We start from the raw sequence: 26,424 nt of genomic DNA, 5'->3' as shown, positions 1-26,424 counted from the left end.
CGGTTCGGTGACCTCAGGATTAAGTCTCTGCTTTTTGCGGATGATGTGGTTCTGTTGGCCTCATCGAACCGTGACCTTCAGCTCTCACTGGAGCAGTTCGCAGCCGAGTGTGAAGTGGCTGGGATGAGAATCAGCACCTCCAAATCCGAGACCATGGTTCTCAGCCGGAAAAGGGTAGAATGCTCTCTCCGGGTTGGGGATGGGGTCCTCCCCCAAGTGGAGGAGTTTAAGTATCTCGGGATCTTGTTCACGAGTGGGGGAACGATGGAGCGGGAGATCGACAGGCGGATCGGTGCGGCGTCAGCAGTCATGCGGGCGCTGCATCGGTCTGTCATGGCTGCTGCCCCCGCGACCCGACCCCGGATTAAGCGGGAGATGATGGATGGATGGATGGATAACTGAATTTGTTACTGTGGTATTATAAACATTACAGATGTTATAATCTTTATTTGCCACATTCACATTTAGGCAGGAACCTTTAGACCATTCCAGAATATACTGCAGAGATATATTTTAATCTGCTGTTACAGATATGAGCAGCAAAAAGTTGGGATCAAGCATGGAAAGATTAAGAGATTCAGCATCCCTGTCATATACCTCAATTGAATTACTACAATTGTTATGATGAATTATTTAGAGAAAAAAAAGCCAAATCTTTGAAGGAATTTAAAAAAAAATATTATGCCTAGCATGCTAAAAGGTTGGGGCTGTGCATTGGTACAGTGGTCAGCACTGTTGTCTCACACTTCTGCGACCTGGGTTCACGTTTTCTCCTGATTGTGCATGTTCTCGCTGTATCATTGTGGGGTGATGCTCTGGTTTCCCCCCACTGTCCAGAAACATGCTGGGCTGAACTGGAGTTCCTGTAGGTGTGAATGGTGTAGTGAATATGGTATATGGGGCTATATACATTTATATACATTTATATGCACTAGGACAACATGTAAGGCTTAAACAGCATACATAGTAAGATTATGGAGTATGTATCCATATACACAATATGTATATGTGTAATATAACACTAATGTTATCAGGTACAAAGAAAGATGTATAATTCTTAGAGTGAATTATAGGCCTAGATGTATGACATGCAAGAAACCAGTTCAAATGCAGGCAGATTGTACAGTATTTGTGGAAGGCATGGATCATCTTGGTATTGGGTTAGGTGGCTGTACAGCTTTTAAGGGAAGAAGCTCTTTCTGCTACTGATTTGAGGTGCATCTTTCGGATCTCAGCCACCCAAACAAACAGTAGAAGAGGTGGACAAAACCAACATAATTTAATCTAAGACCACACTTACGGTCCCAGTCCTAGCTTCTGCAGTCTTAGCTTATTAACAGAACTCACTCCCTGTAAAATGCCCTTCCGTCTTTCCAAAAACTCCTGATGCCGTTCACTGGCACCAATACAATTCCGTGCTGTCTTAGTGGTATATAATCGGAAGGAGTCACTGAATGTTTCCTGTTGTAAATGATGCACCCTATGCTTATAACAATTTTGACCTCGGTATTTTTAAAATCCGACACCCCGCCATCTCCCCGCCCCCATCATTTTGAAAGTGAAACCAACTCGTCAACGCAAATCACGGTAGGCTAAAATTTGTCATTTAAAAAATATTAAACACCCGAGTATTCGCTCTTATGATTTCCCTACCTAATTAGCGCAGTCTGGTAATTACACACTGTTTCTAAATATGAGCAAAATATCTGCGTTATATTACACCTGACTGTTCACGTACCGTAACGAATAGCCAGGTTTAAAAATATCCACACTGGCAGCAAATATTGTGATTTATTTGAGCATTTTTAGTTATGTATCCAATTATTTGTTTGTGCATTTATTTATCATTATTATTTTTAGAAACTGAATCAGTGCTTAAGTGAACGTAAGAATGAAGGAAACGCGGTTGAAGTAGCTATATAAATAAATTAATCCAACGTGGGCTTCCTCTTAACTGTTTATAACAGCTTTTTGAGCATGTTGAAGTTGGTACTGCATGCTCATTCTTCCGAAAGTGTGACTTTTGTGATTTTTGGTGGTGTTGTTTCAAAGATAAAGGGGAGGCAAAGCCGAATATCAAGCGAATATTCAATATTTTCTGACCCACAAGGGTGATGGCGTCGTATGTGGTGGCGGTTCTCCTTTTCCAGCAGTTCATCACCGTTTTCGGTAAGTGCGCCGCAGCAGATATGCCTATTAATGCCCGTCAAACGTGTCTGCCCAGTATGTTATCATGTCTGTTGCAGTGACCGCTGGTCGCGCATTTTTGTTTATGATTTGTGTTATATGATTGCTGATGACCCTTCGTAAAGCAGAGACACTCTTTCTTTCGCTAAAGCGCCTACAAATTTTTCAGGGTTACTTGCTCCGCTAGCTGGCACGAGTCTGCACACACATGCACACTGATTTATATACATGTAACGCCGGCTGGGGCGTATGTCCCAGCATGCCCCGCGCGCAGTTGTAAATAGTCCTTCTTGTATTGTTGTTAATGATTGTCGGTATTAATGGTTTCATTTCCCTATTGTCGCGCGTGTGTTTACCCGTGTCTTGTATGTACCCTGTTCGATCCTTGCGTGTATTTAACTTGTGTAAATGATCATTCTCAATCAGTAACTATCACAAAAAATTGCTAAGAAGCACCTACCCCACGGAAAAGTAATAAAAAAAATTCTAGTGATTTTGGGTTCTCTAACTACAGTTCTTAACCGACATGTATTTTTTCTATTCTTACAGGTAGCTTTTCAGTGACTGTGCCCCAACAGCCAATACTGGCCCCTGTTGGCAGCTCAGTTACTTTGCCTTGCTCAATAGCCCCTGCAGGTAGTGCTGAGGGCTTTGAGGTTCGCTGGTACCGACCCAACGCCTTCACAAAACCAGTGCTGCTCTACCGAGACAAACAGGTCCAAAATAATGATCAGGACTCGCAGTACAGTGGCCGGGTTTCTCTTGACTTGGGGGGCCTAAAAGAAGGTCTTATGTCCCTACATCTGATTAATGTGACAGTAGAAGACACGAGTGACTACAATTGCTATGTTAGCAGTAATGTAAATTATGAAAGTGGGACCGTATTGCTCAAAGTGTCTGGTGAGTTCCTTTGGGATGTTTGTGCTTGTGTAGTGTTGACTAATGTCTTTTTTGTGATAGAGAAAAAAATCTTTCTGTCTCTGTCCCATGTCAGCACTGGGTGCCCCTCCAGTGATGTCAGTGAGCCCAGTTAATGGCAATGACTGGAATGTTAGCTGTGAGTCCAAAGGTTGGCACCCAAAACCGGACCTGTGGTGGTCAGACTCTCGGGCATCTACCCTTCAGCACAACCATCTGCAGTATAAAGAGGACAACCATGGGATGGTGTCTGTCCAGAGTTGGATCTTAGTGTCACCTGCTTTCTCTGGTTTGCTGTCCTGCACCATCTCCCTCCAGGGTGGTGAGAACCGCGAAGGAAGGATAGCACTGAGAGATACTATGCTTCAGTCTGGTAAGTAGAATCAAAAGCGACTGTGGAAAATATGATGGATGATTAATGTTACAATTATTCATTATGTTTCAATAATTTTACAAGACATAAGCCATGCTACTAATGCATTGCATAGCCAGCTGTCATATACTAAGAGCAGTGGGAACCTACCTAAATGCTAATTTATAATTCAGCTATTTACTGATTTTTTTAAAAAAAAATCCGTCCATTTATTTTCCAGTCACCATTCAGTACATGTCTGTGAGGGATTGGAGGAGTTTGAACCTGTCCCAGGTAGCTTAGGCCAGAAGTTTGGGGAATGGGGTGCCAAGTCCATTGCAGGGCACACGCACGCACACACACACTCTGGAGTATGCCTAACTGCATGTCTTTGGACTGTAGTAGGATATCAGAGTACCAATAGTGCATAGTATGGAGATGACCCATAAACTCCAGGCACGCAGAGCCAGTGAGACAACAGTGTTACTCAGTGAGTCAAGATGCCAGTCGCTGTTTTTATCCAGCATAAATAATAGATGGATATTTTAGTCATAAAGGATTCTGCTTTTCTTTTTTACCCTTTTCTCAATTAATGTCCAAGCCATCAAATCACCATAGTCTGGGGCCTGTGTGCACATGGAATTTAATTTTTTTTTCCTTGCTCTGAAAAGCACAATTTCTTCATTAGGAACTCATAGACTTTCACGCATAATGGTCTGTGTCCTCAGTCCTCAGTTAACGGTGCCCTCGTACTCTGTATTGCAGTGGCAGGACCATGGAAACCAGCCTTCATCGTTACAATTTTAATTTTTCTCCTGTCGATCATCACTGCTGTCCTGTGGTTCATCAAGTTTAGGAAAAGAGGTCAGTTTTTATTTCTGTGGGCCTTTTGAACTGTTTTGCTGTCACTGATGAAGTCTGTTGTGGTGAAGCAGAAGTAAGTCAGAAGATGGGTTTCTCAGTTTATAGCTCAGTCCTCACTTATGGTCATGAGCTGTAGGTTAGGAGAAAAAGAACAGGGTTGCAAGTACAAACACCAAAATGTGGGTTTTCTAGGCCTGTTATTATTATTATTATTATTATTATTATTATTATATGTTATTATATAATATATCACATGATATTTGGACATAACATTTACCGACCTCGACACTGGCAAATTGTGTTTACCTAAGGATGAATGTCCCTGACATTGTAGCCAGTCGCACTGCTGCTGCTCTGTTCAGAAGCGCAGCTCAAGGCTGATTCTTACTTCACGTGAATGCATGTACGCTATGACATGTATGTATGCGACGTGTCAGGCAGTCCGCGGTCCTCAGTGTTCATACTTCTAGTGCCAGCACCCCAGACAAACTCTCTTAAAAGTCACATTTATGATGTGTGGTATGGTTGTTATAAGAATAAATAAGAATTTTATTAAAGTTAACCATGCAGTATGTACTTAGAATAGGCAAGGCAGGCTTATAATCATTGACTACAAAACTGCAACTAATCGGCAACTATAAATATTATTTATTAAAAACAAAAGTACAAAATGGGCATAAATTACAGGGGGGATGGGGGGTTGTAACATCCCCCCCCCCCCCCCCCAATAATCATGTCTGCCCCTAAATGGGTGGAGACCTCAACCCCCCAATATTCAGACCAGAGATAGGTCTTTATATCAAATACTTCCCATTACCAGTTTAAATACTATTTAGTTACTGTAATGATTTTTCTTCGGGCCTCTCAAGCAATGAACTTGAATCATAGAAATAGCAAACGGCACCACATCGCAACATTTTGTAGTAGCCAGCAAAGTCCTGTCTTTCTGTCTATCCCTACAAATACAATTACTAAAACCTTAAGCAAAATGTGTAACGACTAAACGGATTTACAACCACACCTAAAACTAAACCAGATTTCAAATGAAAATAAAAATTAATATAAAAATGAAATTAAAATCTAAACAATGACACGCAAAAGTTCAGTTCACAGTACTGAGCAGCGGAGTTTGGTAATTTAAGTCCAGAGAGTAAAAGTCCAGACCAGGATTTTGTTTCAACCGACCTATTCAGGATAAAGAGTCACAAGTTACAGAGTATTCAACTGGTTGGTTGACACAAAATCCCGGTCTGGACTTTTACTCTCTGGACCTGAATTACTCAACTCTGCTGAGCAGAGCCTACACAGAACTGGCCTGACAGTATATTACCTAAAAAGGAACGATTGGCTCTCTATACCCCTGTTTAATATATAATGCAAGTTTTTTTTTTTTTACAGAGTTTGAGAGTCCACTTTATGTTTTTGTTTGGTTGTATGGTTATTTACGTTTTATTTATGTAGGATATTTAAATTTTTTGACATTCCAATTCCAATGTCTGAATATTCTTAAGAATTAAATGTATTGCTATTAGAAAGGGTGTACTTGCATTATTATACTATTATATTGTCTTTATATCTGTGGCATAAAATAATCTTAAAATAACGTTTATCGCAGTTACTTCTGGGACAATATATTGTCCAACATAAATAGTTAGCATGATAGGCCTAGGTTTTACCACATAGACTTGCAGAGTGAGGAGTTCAGAGAATCTGAGTGACCCCAAATATAGCCCAGAACAGGCCGAAGGGATTATATCTCCTAGCTGGCTTGGGGACGTTTAGGGATCCCCCAGAATGAGCTGGAGTCTGTGGCTGTGGAAGAAAACATCTGGTCTGACCAGCTCAGCATGCTGCAGTCCTCACCAAGAGGCATGGTGGGATAATGGTGATGATGATGATGATTCCTGCCAGATCTAAAAATTTACATGAATGGAATTTTCAATTGTTAAATAACCATATTTCTAAGATGGCATGCTTTTAAATGTGTTTAGTGATTATTTATATCAGAGATTTCAATATATCACCATTTTAATCACCAGCTTATATGTATTTCATGAAATTGTTTTTAATTGTGTTTTTTTTTTTTCCTTTTGTGCAGAGTCAAGAACTCGGAAAACAATAGAAGGTAACGTTTATTTCATTTTGCTGTTGCTTTGAAATGTTGAGTATATTGTCACTATCAGTGTTGCCATTGAGAGAATGTGAGATTGACAGGCGGATCAGTTCGGTTACTAAGATTTTGCCCCCACTGTGGCGTTCTCTAGTGGTCAAGTAGAAAATACGTTGTATGCAGGATGAAACTCACAGTTTTCTGCTCAATGTATGTCTCAGTCATGAGCTGCTGGTACAGTAATCACTGAAAGAATAAGGTTAAAGATACTAGTGGCCGAAATGAGGTTTCCCCACATTGATGCTAGACTCGCTTTCCATGACAGAGTGAGGAGGTCAGGGATCCTGAGGGACTTTGCAATATAGTCAGTGCTTCTTTGGAGTGTGAGGAGTCAGCTGAAGTGGTTCAGGTATCTTACAGGAATGCTTCCCTGATGGCTCCAAAGGGACCTGATCCGGCCAGGTCCAACTGGCAGCACCCCCCTGGGAAAACCCAGAACATACTGGAGGGATTATATCTCCCAGCTGGCTTTGGGGCATCTTGGGATCCCCAAGAAAGCTATCTCCCTGGAGTCTGTGGCCATAGGAATAGGTGTCTGGTGTGATTGGCTCAGCATGCAGTCATGGCGACCCTCACTAGAAGCAATGGTGGGACAATGATGGAGATGCTAATTAGCAACGAAGACCTAAAAGTCTGCGCGAATGAACCTGTCAGTGGTTTTATGCCCTAATCTTTAAGTTGTTATGCCCTTATGTGAAACCTGTGAGTTTCATGGTTGTGACATTGATTTGAATTCATCATAATGTTTTATCAGACAAAATATTTCCAAAAAGATTGCTTGTAATATGATACAATTCATTGACGCATGTCAGATAGAATGTCTTTTTTTCCGTGATACGGAATTGGCATATGTTCATGATAAACGTTAAACCACTACACCTATTTATCCAGCAGGGTCAATTTTATATACATTTGCTTGAAATTCCTCTGCTTGATAATCATTAACTGCCTATAGTTTTCTAGACTTTATACAACTGCTTGTGATTTTGTAGTCTTTTTTTTACAGTGCTTCCAATTTATGCATTTTCGCCCGAAAATTCCAATTTTAGGGGATAAATAGGTTTGTAGATTGAGGAGTATACTGTTAAGAAATGAATGCAGTGCTGGAACCTGCAGTCTTGTGAGCATTTCGAATTTCCTCGAACATTATGCAAAAGAGTTTTGCAACTGCATTGATGCCAGTTTTGCATAGAATTCTAAGCCACTTCTTTGTCCTCTGTGGCTTGATTCCAGAAAAAAATAGTAACCTATACTTTTAATGAACATAATAAGAATGTCTGAGTGTTTCTGTGAATATCTGTGGATAAAGCTTATTTGTATGTTATTTGTTTGTTTTTAATAGAGAAAACAGAGCCAGATGGTATGGAACCCCAAAAAGGTAATGGTCATGTCATTTTGTGGTTGCTCTGATATATTGAGTATGTTTTTCAGTTTTAGGGTGAACTGTCTCTTTAAGGTGGTAAGTCAGTGCCTGTAAGTCAGTCACTGTAAATTCACATGTTGCACGTAAGAACTCAAAGTAGCAGTGCCGGCCCATGAATTTCTAAAATGTAAAATGGGGGTATAAGGCTCCTTATTCATAAAAGAAGCATTGGTTCATGATCTTGAGCTATGATACTTTTGGAAAACTCTCCCGTTTTGTAGCGTAGAACGCACTCTAATGGTTGAGATGATCTTTGTGCTACAGTGCTTTTGGGAAACATTGCTAGATGTTATTTTTGCAAGCTACAGCAGCAGTGGTCAGGGCCTGGCCACATTTCACTGGGCAGAGGCCCTGTGCAAACCCAAGACATGCTGGAGGGATAATATCTGCTAGTTGGCTTGGGGACATTTAGAGATCCCCAGAATCCACTGGTCTGATCTGACCAGCTCAGCATGCTTCCACTGCAACCCACCAGGAGAAGCGATGGAAAATTGGTTATGATGATTAGTTAAGTTTTATTAAGGCAGTGTTTCATGGCTTGTTATAGATTTCAATTTATCATACCGATTTTTCAGAAATAATATTTCCAAAACAATTATCTGTGATGTCACATTCATTCAAGTCTGTCACATTCAATAAAATTTTTGTGTTTTTTTTTGTCTCCATAATAGAAACAGTCCCACTTCTTGGTAAGACAGAACCACCGCTCCTCTTTAACCTGTATGGCTTCTTTGCACATTTACTTGAAGCCCCTTTGCTTAAAAATCATTAACTTCCTGTGGTTATATAGCCTTCATACAGCTACTTGTGATTTCAAAGTTGGTTTGAAAAAATTCACTTTGATTTAAATTGTGTGAGGTAATATTCAACGTCCAGTTTAACTTCTGAGTGATGGTTTCAGGAACTAATTCTTCCTTGCTGTAGGAGGCCTGAATCCAGAAAATAATAACCTTTTATACTTTTAAGGGAAATTATGAGACTGTATGTTTCTGAGAATATCTAAGTATCTGTGGACATGGGTTATATGTATTTTATTAATTTGTTTTTAATTGTGATTTTTTTTGTGCAGCACCAGAGGATATGAAATCAGTAGAAGGTAACATTGTTTTAATTTTGTGGCTGAAATGTACTGTACTGAAATGCACACTATCAGTGCTGTCATTATTATTATTATTATTATGTGAGATTGACAGGAGGATCAGTTCTGTGATTGTAGTTTGGCTGAGGGAGCCCCTCATAGAGCTAAATCAGGAGCAGCACCAGTCAACCCATTAAACAACACAGGCAGCCGGCTAGGGCGCCATCTTCTGGGGGTGTGTCCACTTAGCAGGCCGATTTAGCTTTGCAGGTGAATGCATGCCGCGGTGAGGTGTGCCATGGGAAATGGTGTGGCTGGTGAAACTGGCCCAGCCAGCATCTCTGACCAGCGCCGGCTAAACTTAAGTTGTATTAAAGCAGCATTTTGTGGCTGCGAGAGAGATCTGAACTCGTCACACTGTTTCATCAGAAAAATATTTCCTGAAAGATTATTCGTCATATTCCAATTCAAATTATGCCGCAATATATTCAAGTTATTCATGATATAGAATTTGAGCTTTATGGTAACTACAGCTTAAACTACAGCCGCTGCTAATCCAGCATGGCCACTTTTCTCACAATGACTCTGCTTGACAATCATTGTACTGTTTCTAGTTATAAATGCTTCATACAACTACATGTGATTATTTTGGAAATCAAAAATCACTTTGATTTTAATTCTGTGGGGTATCAGTATTTGAAAATTACTTACACTGGGCAACACACTCATCCCTAATTTTTTTTTGTAATTTGTCACACCATTTTATCAGAAATATATATGACTATTATAAAATGATCGGACAGCTTGGTGGGTACTCAGAATGTGCCTGTAGGACAGTGCGGAGAGGAGTAAAATGTTTAACATTTTTAGTTAATTCCTGCCTACTGTAGGTGACCAGATTCCACAAAGCGGTTATTTTTACGCACACGTGTACCCACGCATTTGGCAGCTGTATCTTTATGGGGACTTTCCATTAATTGCTACAGGCATAACTCTAATCCCAACATGAAGACCTTAACCCCTAACAAGCCCTAACCTTAATCATAAGTAACTAAAAAAAATACAGAACTTTTGATATATTGAGTTTTTTTATTGCAGTAACCAAAAGAATCCATAACGTCAAAATAACAGGTTTTTGTTACATTGTGGGGACATTTGCTCCCCACAATGTAATATATACATGACACACAGACACACACGCTTGCTAATTTAACAGCATGTTTGACGCTGTTCCTCTGCATGTCAACACTGTGCCCCCCATCCGAGACAAAGTGAAATTGATTGGTTCCGTAGGAGTTAGCGTCCCACATTGCATCATTGTTTTGTGCGCACATTTCAGAGGGGTGCAAGCAAGCCAATTTCACTTTGTCTCAGACCGTACATGCCATGTACAAGTGAAATTAGCTGCTTGCTAAGTTAGTGCCCCTTTGAAGTTAGCGCCCTAGGCGACTCTCTGCTGCTTATGGGATTGACCGGCGCTGATGAGGGATGAATGGGCAGCTTGAACCTGCGGGACATTCAGAATTTTCCTCTATAATACAATGTGCCAAAGTACAAGTGCTAATTTTGCATATGATTCTAAACCAATTCTCCCCCCAACATAGGTGACCTGATTCCAGAAAATGGTAATTAACTATACACATATACTGTACACACACACATATATACATATATGTATATTAATGAAACATATGGTCATTTATATTTCTGAGAATATTTAAATATTAAAATGTTTCTTGATCGTTAATTTGTTTATAATTGTGATTTTTTTTTTCTTTTTTTTTTTTTACTTTTGTGCAGATTTGGCGAAAATGAAAGCAGCAGAAGGTAACGTTCATGTCCTTTCGCGGTTGGTCTGAAGTATTGGGAATATTGATGCATTCAGTCAGTATTGTTGTTGAATTTCCTCATGATGTATCTTTATCCGGGGTAGTGGACATTATCCTGGACAAAGCCACAGCTCATGGTGGGCTGATGATTGTTCAAGACAAGATAGTCCGAGATGCCATGAAAGACAATGTCGTGGACAGCGCCGTTGACAGTTCCAAGTTCACTCATCACACTTGTGTCCTTGGAAAGAATCCCATAAACTCAGGTCAATCGTACTGGGAAGTTCAGTTATGGGGTGAAAATGTACCCCTGAAAGAGTCATGGAGTGTGGGCTTGGCCTTGGCAACAGCGAACCGTCATACTGACAGGCCACTCATTTCCAGTGAGAACTTCTGGGTCCTCTCCTTAAGGGAAGGGAGACTCCGTGTCAGTACCGACCCTGCTGTTGAACTTCCTGTGCGACAGAAGCCGCAGATACTGGGGGTGTTTTTAGAATATGATGAAGGTCGGCTGTCCTTCATTAACGTTACTGAGAAAAAATATATATTAACCATTTCAACAAAATTCAGTGGAGCGGTTTATCCTCTGTTTGATCCAAAAAAGGGCGACAAGGCCCCTATGAAGATCCTAAGCAAAAAAAAATATTAATTTTATTATAAAAATTATAAAGGTGGTTTTCTGTAAAACACAAGAATGCATTTGAGAATATCCTCTTTGGAGATGAAAACCTTTTTTCCACTAAATGCTAATGTTCTGACTTACCTGTCTAGTCTCCCTGATGGGTCAAGTAAAAATAAAATTAGAGGTTAATTCTGCTAATAACCCTGCAGAGGGTTAATCTGTTTTCCAAACAGACAACAATCATGCAAAGTTCAGTTTGTTTTCATGCGTCACGCAAAAAAGCTGTAAAATGGGACAGCTGGAGCACACAGTGTTGATATACATACATGAATTTACATACATATGAAACTGCATGAATACAGGATCCGTGTACAGTTTAGCTATTGTAGGGTCAGTGTGACGTCTGTCCTACTGCTGTTTGACATACGATGAACTTTACTAACCTTAATTTATATTATTTTAAAGCAACTTACCTGTCTAGTCTCTCTTTCTAAATTGTTCAAGTATACAAGTACTGTCCTTTCAGTTATTTGAGTAATTATACATTATGTACAGTGATACCTCGACCCACGAACAGTCCTGTTCACGAACCAGATGTTATGAACCAGATGTTCAAAAAAAAATTTTCTACCGGCTCGCGAACTGTGTTTCAGGGGGCAAACACACCCGCGAAGAAGTGTACATTATTCCCAAGAACGGTTGTGGAATGTATAAAAAACTCGTTGTAGATGTATGTCTTTATTATATCTCTTCAGAGGTCGAATATCTGAAAAAAGAAAAAAATAGAGAACATTCTGTTACAGTGGTATCTTTCAGTGATTAATAAACATGTTTGTGATGATTTTTAACCACATATCTATACATAAAATTACAGTACTTCATTAATAACATAAATTAAGTAACTTTAATTTAAATGTTACATTCTCCATTCACACATAGTGGCAACTGCGTATTGTTTGTTTACAGTATAAACAAAGTTCATTCAATGCGTGGCATCACAAAATAAAATAAAAAAATGTTTAGGGATATGTACAGTATAATAAAAAAAATACTGTATCGTATGCTCAGTACATCGATCCGCCTTCCGTAAACGTATGTTCTCTCCCTTTTTTGCTCTTTAAGGTTAGTTTAATTTAAGTCTATATTCTTGGTCACAGAAAAACAAAAAAAAAATTTAAAATCAGTGTTTCTGAGGTTTGAACGAATTATTTGTGTTTACATTATTTTAAATGCTAAAAATCGATTCAGGTCGCAAACTGAGTCCTCTAACGAATTAAGTTCGTGAGCCGAGGTATGACTGAAAACCTGTTTAAGCTATGTGAATATGGTTACTGGTTTTAACATTTCTGTGTAATATTATAAGTTGTCAAAGGGAAGATAATCTGTGCCAGTACTTTGTAGTTAGCATTGCAGAATTTTTTATTAAACTGCATTTCATGAAAGAAAAATGTTTTGGGATCTTTATATACCACCACCGAATGCACAAAACCGCTGCAATTCTATGCAGCTTTACCGAACTGCCCTCCATTGTGGCAAGAATGTAGCCTGTGGAAGCCCTGGACAGAAGGTATGGTACAACCTGGGCAAGATATCAGTCCATCACAGGACTCATGTTTGTGCAAAAGGCAACTCAGAGACCCCGAATCCCATACGTACCAAAAGCAGGGACTGAATTCACAACCATTTACACAAAAGGAGGTTTGAGGCTCCAAAGCAACGTAATCTGAAAACTAAAGTCACCGACATTTTTTTATTTACCTTCTTAGCTATAAGCTGCTAAAACTAAGACGTCATATTCTATGAGTCACCCTACTACACTTGAGAGTAATTGATGGGATTGGACTAAAGATTTGCTCTTGCCAGGCTGAATAAAACCAGCGCATAATTCTGAAAAATTTAATTGCATTGTGGGTGAAAAAAAAAAAGTAAGACCATATCAGGCTCCGCATCTTACAGCACTAAAGCTGGGTTTGAGCCATTATTTGGGCTATGTGATCCCCTTTTTACATCCTTAATGTAAAAAAACAGCTTTTACTTCTGGAAACCATATATTTTCATCAGTTTTGTATACACTGCATTTTACCAAAATCAGCTGTATGTGTAAATAGCCCAATGAACAAAGCATCTTGATATCAAGAGGCGAAAGGGTAACATTATCATCGTCATGAGGCGAAAGGGTAACATTACACGATCAAGTGTTATCTGAATGTCATGTACAATTCCAGTCAGGAGTTTGTACGCACCAAAGGTTTCCATTTATTTCATAAATGCAGATTTTTTAGTCTTGTTAAGCATTGGAAATTTTAGTGAACAACTATAATTAAAAATGTAAGACAAATAGAAGAGAATGGAAAGAGTATGTAACAGTGCATGTCAAACATTCTATTAACTGGTTGTGTGGTGATGGCATAATCAATTCTAGGCTATTATTTCATTTTATATGCACTAGCTCTTTCATCCCATGAACCAGTAGTATTTAATGCCTTGAATTTTCACTGCTGTTATAACTGGTGCAGGGGGTTACTTTGATGAAAGATATATTTTCTTGCTAATAAAGGTACTGAAATGAACATGCTGTAAATTTATTTCTTGGCAAAGAATAGAGTGAATTTATAGTAAATGTTAAGTGAGTGACATGCAAATGTAGGAAACTGGAGTGTTTGTGTACCAATGTGCAACAATTTCTGCAAGTATTAAGTCAACATCCATTAGCAGCAAGCATAGTGATAAGTCAATATTTATTTTTTGGGGAAAATTAAATTATAAAATAAACATCCCATGAAAAATCTCAGGCCAGCTGCAGATCCGATTTTAGTCTGATTTATTTGCCGTCTTTTGTTTCAGTCCTTTTCTTAGTTTCCATTACCTCAATATGAAAGCGATACTGGAATATGCGACATTAAAATACTGTAATCAGCGTTATCAAATATGGTGACTTTAATGTGTCAGAGGTGCACAGTCAATAATGAGTGCTGTTAAGGATTAATATTAGTTAAGGTGTTTGTTTTTGACGACATATTACCTTGAGGAAAAACACAGACATTCTGCTACATATATGCTAAACACAACAGATTTCTGCTACATATATGCTAAACACAACAGGTTTCTTTGGAGTAACAATCAGTACAACAGCCTAAATGGTGCTTTAGCGATCTTTTCACAGAGCATGCAAGTACACCACCGGTATGTTATAATGACATTTTCACAGTCACAGAGTTATTGATTTACTACAGTATTTGAGTTAGCAGCATATTATTTTTAACGGAAATAATGACCATCTTTTATAGGCAAAAATCGGCATCACAGTGCTTCCATCCTGCATATCCTACACTGGTAAGTTCCCTCGCTCTCACAGTTCCACCTCCTCGTCGGCCTCCCTCTCCGCGTGCAGCAGATGAAGAGTGCGCGAGGCAGACCCAGTCCAGTAGATCAGCTCCTGAAAAACTCGGTAGGTCCACAGCTTCACTTGGAAACTGCTATCTGCCTCGTCAACCCCCGTACCATCAGGTGGCTGAAAAAGCAGAAGCACACTGAAATGCTGTACAAAAACACACATACCTCTGCACTTCAGTAACAATTAAGCCAGATCCCATTGACTCCAGAGGTCAGACCCCTTTGAAGATCAGGGACTGGATCACTCTGCCTTTCAGAGATATCAAAGTTAGATTAGTTTGTACCTCAGTGATGCCCGAATCAGGGTCCTTGACCACGAACTGTTGCGTGCTCTGCAGCAGGTGTTCCAGCCGGGCATGCACGTTGTTGCGGACATACTTGTACTCCTCTTCTGTCACGTCCTTGCAGCCGGTCTCCTCCTCCAGACTAATCAGCTTCTGCAGATGTCCCAGGCACTGGCCCAGTGCAGAGTAGAGGATCCACACACGCTCATCAGTGGAGGGATTGTCACAGGGAAGGGGCACGACCACAATACGCCGCCTGTCTTCCAAGAAGTCTTCAGATGGAAAGCTTTCTCTTTCTTTCTGAAGATAGGGAGAAAAGGGACAGACAGACGACAGATAATGAGCAGAATCGAAAGACAAAGAGGACACAGGAAACGCAGAATACGATAAAAACAATTGACACTAGGCTACCTAAATGCATCTTCTATGTCCATGTATAAAAATGGACACAGTTATTACTGTAATCCAGAAAATGTGCTACACTAGGCTAGATTAAGTAAATTTCAGTTGCCATTAAAATATTTTTACCATGCTGTTACAATAATGAAATTGCATCTATTTACCAATAAGCTATTTGGCATAATACTAATTAGCCAGCTGAGTATTTTAAGTGTAGTTACAGAGAGCTTCTTATGATCTATAAATGTATTTTTATTCAATGGCATTATGCACTAGCCATATGCATAATACTGAAGCTTCTGCATGTAGTGGGGGAAGTGATATTGATTAAGGTACAGACCATCAGAGGATCTCAGTGAGTGTGCCCGGTCTATAAATAGTTTCGGTGCTTATTCTTGGTTATCCACAATACATTACTTGTACTCATTTACAAATATTCAGATGTATGATGTCATAATCTGAATCCCTTTAATGGACTTGCATGACACAGCAGATTTAAACATTCCTCCAAATTTAAACAGCATACATCTGGATTATTTTCTGTGCGTTTTTCATATCAAATCAGGCTTCCATCTTAGAACAGCAGGTTTCCAATACAGCAACGCCTCCCACCCACAAAGAAATACCAAAAGCAACCAAATGCTGCATAATCCATTGCCTTCGAGAAAGACATTTATTTGTGCTCTAATCACTGATAAACATGGAGTAGACTCCTTTTCAAAACTTACATCTCTGACTAGTCATTTTTACTTTGAGCAATTTTATTAATGGCTAAAACATAACTTAAATTTCTTATTTTAATGATGCACACCTTTGTTTCACAGAAACCAACCATTCAGATGTTTAGCTTACTTATTAACAGAAACACCAACGCACTCCAGCGATCCTGTATGGCACAGGCCGGTACAGAAAACTGACGCATCGATCAACAAAATGATTAATTACCATTCCAAGGTTATTATGTTATTACTGTAAAAAAAAATCTGGCACACAACATCTATTTGGCGAGGTTGATCTTCGCGCTTGGTTTCAGGAATATACAAAATCTCATTATGAACCTTAGGATATCTGTGCTACTTTTCCAAACCCTCATCTTTTCATAAAAGTCGATCAATGAGCGAGTAACAGCACCACCTATTTCCAGCATTGGAAAAATAACAAACAAATGTTTGCAATGGGCCGTCTGGAAACTGGACTGTCCTGCACAAAACCTTCATGGTATTGGAGTATTTTCTTTGTCATTAGCCAAAAAAACATAAAGAAAAATAAATAGATCGGAAGTATATGTGCGAATGAAAACAAGGTCTGATTAAAACCACGTGTTTACATACAGCGGAACACCGGGCATGTTTTAATTGCCATGCTTACTAACAACAGATTACGTATCTTAATTGGATTTTGTACCAGGCCTACACACCCTTACAGTCAGTATTTCACAATAACACAGGCTGACAACCACTACGCAAGTCTGAATTACTTCTCAGTCGCGCTGAACCGCGCTGTCAGAACACGCCAAACTCACATATAGGTCCAACAGGCGGGTGCAATCCATGTGAAGAAGCCGAGCCAGGTCCACAGCTTTCCTTGTGGAAGAGCGCCCTAACCCCGGCCTCCCAGCCTCCCCTTCCCCAGCCATGAAGCGCCGAGAATCGCGGTATAACGTAAATTAAAGTGCGGACGGTCCGGGAATGTATGAAAGCGGTAAAGGATTTAATCCGCAAGTGAACCCGGCTCTTCTGAACTGCAGTATAAGGCTATTTGTTATTTTTTTCCTTTATTCAGATGCGTTTTCTTTCAATGACTTGGAAGACTAAAGGTGTTATTCCGGCCTCGCCTACCCTCTTTCATTTCACAGAGGGACAGGATCTAACGGGACCCGTAGCTGGAGCGATGGCGTAAAGGGTGAGGGGAGGAACCGCATTTCTGCGGCGATCCAGCCAGACTGCCCTGGGAAAGGGAGGGGGGCTGTCTTACCACAAATCCGCATAAGCTTTACGTTTAGATACACCACACGTGGATGAACAAGCACTGCAGAAACCATACTACTGCTCTCTCTCACCAAACAACATAAACGTCCCAGGCTTTAATGTGTATTAGTTGCACAAATGGGCGTAGAAAACTTATCTGACGTTACATTTTCGAAGCAGACAGCGCGCGCAGAATCGACAGATAACGTTTTTTTTTCCACTCAGTGAATTTTGCATGACGTTAGTGCGACATGTTCCCTTTAATAATTTAAATCCATTATTATTATTATGCAGTGCAAAAATAAAGCAATAACTCACACTGCGCCTGTTTGACATAGACTGAGGGGTTCTCATCCTGCATGTGTTGTTTACATACCTATCCCGTGTTGCACAAATTTCCTCCCGCAGTGCTAAACCATTAGTCTATGTGAAACGGTTTACCTAAACTACCCACCGTGTGTGGGCATGTGCAGTGATGCACCAGAGTCCTGCCCTGCCTTCTGCACTGTTACCACGTAGACGCTGATCTTGCTAATTTGTCGACATGCACAAGTTCGAGGACAGGAAGGCAACAGGAATGCACAGTCATCACACTTTTGAGATTTTATTCCATGTTTGCTTTCTTTTGCAATGCAGGTCTACAGAAGAGTCAGTGGCCATTGCTACACAGCTCAGTCCACGGCCATGTGCTAGTAAACCCTGTTAGGCAGTCTTTCCCAAAACGGTCCATGTTTTTGCTGCCTCCCAGCTCCCTGCCAGACAGTCCACATTTTTACTGGGAGCTGGGAGGCAGCAAAAGCATGGAGTGTCTGTGGGTCCTTGAGGACCGGATTAGGAAACACTGCTTTTAGGAGTTTAACATACCTACTTCTGGGTCTCCACAAATGACAGCCACTTTTTATTTTGCAAATAGCATTCACCACAGGATTCAAAACACAAAATATCTGCCGTAAAACTTTGCACTGCTCTGTGGCAATTAAAAAAAAAAAAGTCTCCCCCCCTGCACGTGCGAACATATAGTTTTCTCCACTATGGCTTCAGTAACAAGATGCATAACACACCTCAGAGCTGCGTTGTGCTTTGCTGTGGCCTACCCACCCACACCAGGCTGTGTGACACACCTGACACATGTGAAAACACAGATACAATGACAGGACGGGGGTCCGTGGGGAACAGCAGATGGTTTGACAAAAGGCCAAAAGAATTCAAAACTCAGCACCTAAACTGAGCCGTTCTCACATTCAAAACAGAAGCTTGACTGCTAGAACTTTGCTAAATGGCACATGGAGGCAACAAATTTTAGATTTCGTTTTCAACACATGGGGGAAAAAAAATAAATTAAAAAATGTACATTAATACTGTATTAATGCTTTAGACATATCACGACCAAGTTAAAAGGAGGACATATTAAAGGTGTTTTTTTGCATTAGACACCCATACTCTTAGCTTCAGTCTCTCTCACACCTACACGGCAGAAGATGGAGAGAGTTAAATACACCCTAAAATATCCTATGTACAAAAAAAAGACATGAACTTGTATTCCCTGATATAGTAGTATATTTATCTATCTGCAATGTACTTATCTGTGAAAATACAGCATATTAATTATACAATGTTAAAGCCTTTGCGCCAGAACTGTTACCTTATTCTCCCCCCCCAGCCTTACATCAAACCATGGTGGGTCCCATGATGGACGTGTTCTTCCACATTCCCTAGTAAACCATCTCTGCTCCCTTCCCTTTCCCAGCCCAGCCCTCCATCCACCCCCTGTCTCTCCACCTGCCCATGCCTATCCCACGCCATCTGCCCGTGATCCACCCTCTCCTGCCTCCCCTGTTGCTCCCACACCACTCCTCCTGCCTCCAGCCCCTCGCCCTCCCAGATTACGCTGCCTTGGGCCTCGGACACGAGGGCCTGGTTTATGCCGGAGGTGGCAGTGGTGGTGACGGAGGAGGGGGCTAGTGGGCAGATGGACCCCAGTCCTAGACTCTGAGGCAGGAGTGGAAGCTGTGTTTGTGGGGAGAGAGGGGTAACCGACTGCTGGGCCACCAAGGGCATTGAAATGGGTACCGGTACAGGAGGGAGTGCCTGGTCAGAATCACCACCCACAGATACTACCTGCTCCACCCCAGCCCCAGACTCAGTCCCCACTCCAGGCAGCCCCTCTAGCAGGGGTGCAGGGGTGGTGATGAGGGATCCTGCATTGGCTGCCAGCGCCTCAGCAATCAGAACTTCCGGGTGGCTCTTGGCCTTGTGGGCCACCACACTGTCCTTCTTCTCAAACTTCTTCCCGCAGATGCTACAGGAGAATTGGTAGAAGGCATCGGCATCGTGCTTCTTCATGTGCCAGTTGAGCGAGGCCTTCTGTCTACAGGTGAAACCACAGATCTCACACCTGGGATGTGGAAACGAGGAAGGAGGAGTGAGACCGCAGAAAGCCAGACTTTACTGAGCTGCTTCAAGCTGGATCAGGACTCACTGTAGCGGCTTCTCCCCCGTGTGGATCATGCGGTGCACGGCCAGGTTGTGGGAGCTCTTGAAGGCACGGGCACAGTACTCACAGATGTAATCCCTCTGATCTGCAAGAGGTAGGATGACAGGCACACGACAGTGTAATTGATGAAAATCAAATGAAAAATGAAACTGAACTTCATTTGTCATTTGCACAAGTACAGCTACATTTGAATGCTTTTCTTCTCATATCTAATCTTGCTCCCCTTTGAGGCATATGGTGCTTTTCCACTGACATACAGGAACCGAGCCGTAGCCGAGCCGTATCGCAAAGAGATATCGAAAAGCGTTGCCATGTTTGCCGAGCTACGGCGCCGTAAAACCGAAGAGATGCTTATTCACTGTTAACGAATATTTGATTTATTATGTGCTAACTTCTGCTAGCACGTCTGTGAGAATAATCATGTCGTGTTAGCATCAAACGCTAATTAGCATTCGCTTGTGTAAATTCACGTTACACATCCATTCCGTTCATCGTGGTCACGCTTTCGGCCCTGCTAATAAGCAGCGGCATGTTAGTGTAGATACAGTTCTGATAGTTTAGCTTGGGGTACATCTGCAGGGACAAGCCACTCATCTGGTACTCCTGGAGCATTTTGGCAGGTTAACGGCCTTGCTCAATGGCCCAATGGATTTTTGATTATCCTGCCAAGGCCGGCAACTGATCACAAGCACACGGTGTTAACCTTCTGAGCCAAACAGACGGATGTCTGGCCTGGCATGCAGTATGAGGACATACCTGTATGGTGCTTTGCATGACGGAGCAGCTGCTTCTGCAAGCGAAACAGCCTCCCGCAGGATGGGTGTGGACACACATATTTCTTCTTCAAGAGATGCTGATATTTTATATGGTGCTAAGAGATACAAACGGAATGTTCGTAGAGTCTTTGTAAAGACTATCACCAGCGAACAGAACACGAAAAACATGTCTGCCGTGCAATGAAGAGCAGGTCAGTCATGGCGATTATCAAGATACTCAAGAATGTCTGGAGGCTACAAGCCTCCGAATAAACAAAAGACTGGAATGAGAAACATGCAAAGCAGATCTTGAGAAATCCTCTCTAAACAAACATATGCAAATATGGTCATGAAATCCATAAGCAGAACATAGATGGTTTATTTGCATATCTTTAGATGGTTTTGGTTGGTGAAACAGCCACGGTTACCATGCATTTCTCAACAAACCTGGAGGTAACGGGGGTGAGCCAAAACAGTGCCGCACCCTTCCATCTCACAGCGGACATACTGCACTGGTGGCTTCTTCCTGTGAAAGACATTTAAAAATAGAAGGCAGACAGACAAAGCCCACAAAGAAAGACCACAAAACTCATCACAGAGTTGTTTCAATAAAGCTTTGATGTATAAAACCCACCACTAAAACTCAGGCAACCCAATGAACAGGCCCATGTACGATTCATTAGCTTTTATGCATGTTCTCATTTCTCTGTTACACTTCATAGCTGAAGTGTATCTTTAGAAAAACTCTTTTGTTTTAATGAAACAATTCTGAAGAGTCAAAGTGTTTCAATCTGGTCTACCTTCTTTTTGGAAGACGAGGACTTTTGTCATCTTTCCGCCTCCTACCACGCCTATGATACAGGAGAAGGGATTCCGTTAGGAGAGTGTAGGTCAACATTCAGCCCAGTGGTTATCAGAACTGATGGGACACAGGTCCCGGGTATGGACTTAAGCATTGAGCTGATGGGACACTGAGAGCTACTGAACAAAGAGGGTGTAGTGATTTGCAGAATAAATAATAAAGTCAACGTTTAGAAGCACTGAGGTCAGCTGACAGACAATTTCTTTACAAATCCTTGCTGGTTATGAAGTGCTCCCTCACTTGCGAGGTGGCTCCTCGTCCTCTCCAAACTCATTCTCCACCTTCACGCTGACATCATCTCCTTCCTCCATTTTTATCTCCTTATCCTTCTTCTCTTTCTGCCGGGGGACTCGCCGACGTGGTTTCTGGGGCTCCCTTCAGGTAACAGGGTGCATATGAGTGGGGGGGGGGGGGACACGATTAACAAGAATCTCAAATGACTAATAATTTAACTGAAACTTAATAATTTTCCTTTAAACCAGCCACTATCCAGGTATATTTTAAGAGAATGTCATGCAAGAATATAATTATAAATGTATTCAATGAAATGATAATACTACAGTTCAAAGAAATTTACTGTAGGAGGAAAAAGAACAAAAGAACTCCTTGATACACTTCAGTAAACAGCTGCACAGTATCACATCGTGATGTACTCACAATGGCATGGCACATATGCGGTAATCACCAGAGCCTTAGACGACGGGCAAAACATCCCCTGAACGCCAGCTTTTCCGTACTATACAGACGTTTACTTATGCCCACTATTTGGTAAGCAGATGAGTAGTGGTACGCCAAAAATATGAATGAGACGTATATTGTGACGCTCATGAGTTAGTAAGCTGTATAAATTCAGTGTATCCTTATGCTTACTAAATTCATTTAGCGGAGCGCTACATGCTACGGTTCTGGTAAATCATGGGAGCGATAAGCGCCGAAGTGGCGCTGAAGAAAGGGGCAGCTCAGCAGCCATAACATCTTCTGAAATGGGAGATATCATGGATAAACAAGGTAAAAAAAAAAAAAAAAAGACGAAAGTGGTGCAGCAGTACGTTTTGCAGTTTAACGTCCCACACGTTTATTAAACAAGGATACACTGAATTTATACAGATCACTAATATTTTAGGAGCACTACCAATCTGCTTACTAAATTGTAGGCATACGCAAACATGCACATAGTACCAAAAAGCTGGCGTCCAGACAAATGTTTTGCCCATCGTCAAAAGCCCTGGTGATTACTACACATGTGCCGTATACTTGTGAGTACATCATGGTGTGATATCCTGCAGCCTGGCTTCACTGAAATAAACACACCTTTCATCTTCAGGTTTGTAGTTCAGGTCACTTGGGTCATCTCTAAAAGGAGGATCCTCTTCAGAAATAAGTACATCATCTTCATCACCACCACCGCGCTCGTCATCCTCACTAAAATAAATCACAACCGCACGAGGTCACCAAATAGAATCTGATCTCATCTGTACTGTATGAGAATCTGACCTCAACAGTACTGCATGAGCGTGTGTGTGATGCAGTTACTCACCTGCCGCCGCTCTTGTTCACCACATTGTCTGCTGACTCTGCAGACAAACACAGCTCACCTGACAAAGGCACTGCAGAAAACACAGGCAACAGACGAACCTCTCAGCCCCCCCCCCCCTCCAGACCATATCTTCTCAGTCCCGCCATCATCAGCACATTCAGTTTACTGACTTTCAGCTATGTACCGCTAACTTCTAAATTCATACTCTAGGCTGTGCAGATAAACTAATGATTCAGAAAAAATATATATATTTACAAAGATGCCAGGATTAAAACAGTGCCACAAGAATATAGAACCTGCTAATCTTGACAAAATCTACTGTTACCTTTCATTCAAAGGTCAAAGATCTATCAGAATATATAACTAGGGACAGACAGAAAGACAGATGAGGTTACATCAAGGGCAGATTGCAGTCTCTCCCACGAAAACACACACATATCTACCCCCTCCCTTACTGCGTTGGGGCTCTGACTCCGGTTCACTTTTGCACACCAGAGTGGCTGTGGCACGTGGCTCCCGCACGGAGGCAGCTCGCTCTCGTGGGGCAGCCTGGGGCCGTCGTATTCTGGATCCCCGAGTGTCTGCAGCAGGTTGGCCAGATGGCAGTTCACAGAACAGAATAGGAAACAAGCGACCTCCTACTGCGGTTAACCCATCTGATTATACAACACAAACCCAAGAAAATGTTTCGGCCTACCTTTATCCAAGGACTCTTTCTTATCTTCAGAACTGAGTAAGGGAAAATGATCACAAATACTGTAAATACATACAGGATACAATGCAAGAATGTTCAGCTGACATGCATTTAATAACTGGCTAGCAACGGATTTATAGATTGTACACTACTTTAAAAGACAAGGTAACTTATGAAGATAGCCACAGTGGGGAAAATAACCTGTTCCAGTAACTTCTCACGTTTTTATACATGATTGTGCGCAAACTTGGTTATTTGTTCAAAAATCACATCAATGCAGAAATATAGAATGAGATGTAACTAAGGTAAGATGTAGATTATATGCTACCGCTTTCGAAACTTTTTTGAATTTGCATCTTGGGTAAATGCGAATGGACATGGACATTTGGGCATTCACGTCTCGGACCACAAGTCAAAACAAAATAAGAAAACGTCAATACAATCCGACACGAGTAAAACTGATAGGTTCATGCGGGATATCTCTGTGGGTGCAGCCCACGCACTGAAATCTACGACAAGCTGCCATGTACCGGGCTTTTGTCTGGACTGTTGATTGTTCATTAAAATATTTATGCGGATATGTTCAGATTTCCCCCGTTGGAAATGATCGCCCCCACACTCATCGGAGAAAGACATCTTATATTGGAGGATTCCTCCTTGTGTAGGAGGAAGTGTACGTCCCGTCTGCATCTCTCCCGTTTCACAGGAGCGGCTGAACCTGCCCAGCCTGCTTCAGTGCATCTCAGTTATTAACCTCTGGAGTAGTCATCCAATGGCCTTTAAGTATCAGCCTGTGGATTAATGATGGTTATATCTAAACAGTGAATTTTACCTGGGAAAACAGACTATTTGTCTATGGCGCGCTATATTTACACCCTAATATTAAGTTATGTTTTGAGTTCTAACTACTAAGACAAACTCACTCCATAGGTAGGCCGCTGTCATCCCCGGTGTCTTTTGATGTCTCCGAGCGGCTTCCAGTGTTCCTCCTGCGGCGTGGGTGTTCAGGTTTCCTCCGGCTTTTCGCTACAGCACTCGGGACCTGGCCACTAGTTTTACTGCTTCTTTCGGAATCCCTCCACGCCGTTGTCCTTCGAGAAGATCGGTCTCGTAAGACTCGTCCCGAGTCTGACCTAGAGTTATTGTGGACCGGCGAAGAAGCCACGGTCTGTGAACGACTGATTCCGCGTTCTCTCAGGACTCTTCCCGCGCCGGGAACAACACGGGGGCCCGAGGATGTTGCAGAGGCCTTCTCACCAACGAGTTTAGCGTTTCCACCTGCCTCCGTGCTACAACCTGCGGCCCGGGAAGCGTCCCGGTCCATCCCCGTTTATTTAACTTTTATTCGGTCTCTCGCTGAAGGCGTTTATCTGTTGTTGTTTTTTTTTTTTTTTAAGTGAAACGGGTTAGAAATACAAAGGCACAGTTATAAAGAACGACGCATTCTAGCTGTATGTCAGCCACACAAAACATTTACAAAAAAGTATGCTACAAAACCTATTTCAATTCCCGCCGGCAATTAATAATTGCAATATTATTAGTTTCAATATTTTTATTTTTAAAGACCCGGCCACTACTTTATTATTTCTTAAAGCTATAGTAAACCCCTTCTCTTGCCTAGCCTAAACGTGGACCGGTGAAATACACTCAGTGTTGCGTCTCCTTTAAGGCTAAATCAGCGCAAATTTGTTCTCCTTGTCGCCCCCCTGCCTTTTACCGCACATTCAGATCTTTTGAAACTAACAAAGCTATAGTGTACTTATGGGCTATGTAGTCTTTTGCGCGTTCATATAACCCCTGTGGTTCGTTCTTAACCTTGATATTATTTTGTTCTAGGACTACAATCCCCAGAAGCTACCAAATCTTTAACCCAAATTTAATTTTAAGATATACTTTGAAAAATACGTATTTTGTATTTTTTATTTACATATATAACGAGAACATTTAGAATCTTTTATTATAAATTTTGCTGATTTATTGTTATGCATGTTATGCATCTGTAATCACCAGAAGGAGACTCTTAATATTTTAGTAATAACGTGAAGACGATTCAGATATTTTAAGAACTAAAATAGAAACAATAGTAATAATTTCCTGTACAAAAGTCACAGTAAAGATCGATCAATGGCCACAAGAGACACAATAGGGCAAATTACAGATTTACAATACTGTATATCAGCTACACCTTGAGGATACATTTAGGTACAAGAGTCCAAACGCAACGTAAGATAAAGCGGCAGATGTGCATTCGGGGCGGTCCATCCCTAAGGAAATTTGATTAAACTAGTTGTCATTTCTCATCTTCTTCCATTCTTAGAGGCTGAACAGATGGGCCGCCCCCTGGTGGCCGCTGGGCCCTAAGAAGTCGCTTAGTTTACTTATGCCTTGGGCTGAACCTGTGTGTATTCATTGATTTTCTACATCAAATATACATAGTGACGTATATATTCAATATAAAAGGGTTCTTTTCCAATAACCTGTTAAAACATACTTGAAATACACTACCAGTCAACATTTTGTTGCACACCACAGGTTTTTACCACTTCTGCATTTATTTCAGAAACTGAAGATTTTTTATTCTTGTTAAGCATTGGAA

General features: G+C 41.3%; 2 protein-coding genes across 6 annotated transcripts; one reads left to right on the top strand and one right to left on the bottom strand.

Annotated features, from left to right (window-relative positions):
- The first annotated feature begins 1,436 nt into the window (after window positions 1-1,436).
- On the top strand, window positions 1,437-12,891 carry LOC125704371 (butyrophilin subfamily 1 member A1-like). Of its 4 annotated transcripts, none has more exons than XM_048969795.1 (12): window positions 1,437-1,587; window positions 2,053-2,169; window positions 2,737-3,087; window positions 3,182-3,478; window positions 4,223-4,321; window positions 6,420-6,446; window positions 7,831-7,869; window positions 8,586-8,603; window positions 8,984-9,010; window positions 10,597-10,617; window positions 10,793-10,819; window positions 10,926-12,891. In XM_048969795.1, the coding sequence occupies exons 2-12, from the start codon at window positions 2,115-2,117 to the stop codon at window positions 11,468-11,470; spliced, it is 1,506 nt and encodes a 501-aa protein (XP_048825752.1). In that variant the 5' UTR covers window positions 1,437-1,587; window positions 2,053-2,114; the 3' UTR covers window positions 11,471-12,891. The 4 variants fall into 4 exon arrangements, with proteins under 4 accessions (XP_048825752.1, XP_048825756.1, XP_048825754.1 ...); XM_048969797.1 differs by having other exon boundaries at window positions 1,438-1,587; window positions 7,834-7,869; XM_048969796.1 differs by having other exon boundaries at window positions 1,460-1,587; window positions 2,111-2,169.
- A 5,183-nt stretch (window positions 12,892-18,074) lies between these two features.
- Window positions 18,075-25,507, bottom strand: LOC125704369 (E3 ubiquitin-protein ligase ZFP91-like). Of its 2 annotated transcripts, none has more exons than XM_048969792.1 (11): window positions 24,752-25,507; window positions 23,832-23,863; window positions 23,590-23,715; window positions 23,135-23,204; window positions 22,909-23,019; window positions 21,838-21,972; window positions 21,536-21,586; window positions 21,183-21,261; window positions 20,737-20,851; window positions 19,966-20,065; window positions 18,075-19,881 (listed from the first exon to the last, which is right to left on the bottom strand). In XM_048969792.1, the coding sequence occupies exons 1-11, from the start codon at window positions 25,150-25,152 to the stop codon at window positions 19,149-19,151; spliced, it is 1,953 nt and encodes a 650-aa protein (XP_048825749.1). In that variant the 5' UTR covers window positions 25,153-25,507; the 3' UTR covers window positions 18,075-19,148. The 2 variants fall into 2 exon arrangements, with proteins under 2 accessions (XP_048825749.1, XP_048825750.1); XM_048969793.1 differs by having other exon boundaries at window positions 23,135-23,171; window positions 24,752-25,506.
- Between the last annotated feature and the right edge of the window lie 917 nt (window positions 25,508-26,424).

This window comes from Brienomyrus brachyistius, chromosome 12, assembly GCF_023856365.1.
Source record: "Brienomyrus brachyistius isolate T26 chromosome 12, BBRACH_0.4, whole genome shotgun sequence".
Taxonomy (NCBI): domain Eukaryota; kingdom Metazoa; phylum Chordata; class Actinopteri; order Osteoglossiformes; family Mormyridae; genus Brienomyrus; species Brienomyrus brachyistius.
The sequence above is the reverse complement of the archived record's forward strand: the minus strand, read 5'-3'. Positions and strand labels throughout refer to the sequence as shown.

What these genes read in the sequence shown, in the direction of transcription:
- LOC125704369 (XM_048969792.1), bottom strand. Translation starts at nt 25,152, where the DNA reads ATGGACCGGGACGCTTCCCGGGCCGCAGGTTGTAGCACGGAGGCAGGT. An exon ending in GGAGTCAGAGCCCCAACGCA is followed by an intron (nt 23,205 to 23,589) that starts GTAAGGGAGGGG and finishes TGTTTTCTGCAG; the next exon opens with TGCCTTTGTCAGGTGAGCTG. An exon ending in CCTCGTCTTCCAAAAAGAAG is followed by an intron (nt 21,262 to 21,535) that starts GTAGACCAGATT and finishes TGTCTTTCACAG; the next exon opens with GAAGAAGCCACCAGTGCAGT.
- LOC125704371 (XM_048969795.1), top strand. Translation starts at nt 2,115, where the DNA reads ATGGCGTCGTATGTGGTGGCGGTTCTCCTTTTCCAGCAGTTCATCACC. An exon ending in CATCAAGTTTAGGAAAAGAG is followed by an intron (nt 4,322 to 6,419) that starts GTCAGTTTTTAT and finishes CCTTTTGTGCAG; the next exon opens with AGTCAAGAACTCGGAAAACA. An exon ending in GAAAATGAAAGCAGCAGAAG is followed by an intron (nt 10,820 to 10,925) that starts GTAACGTTCATG and finishes TATCCGGGGTAG; the next exon opens with TGGACATTATCCTGGACAAA.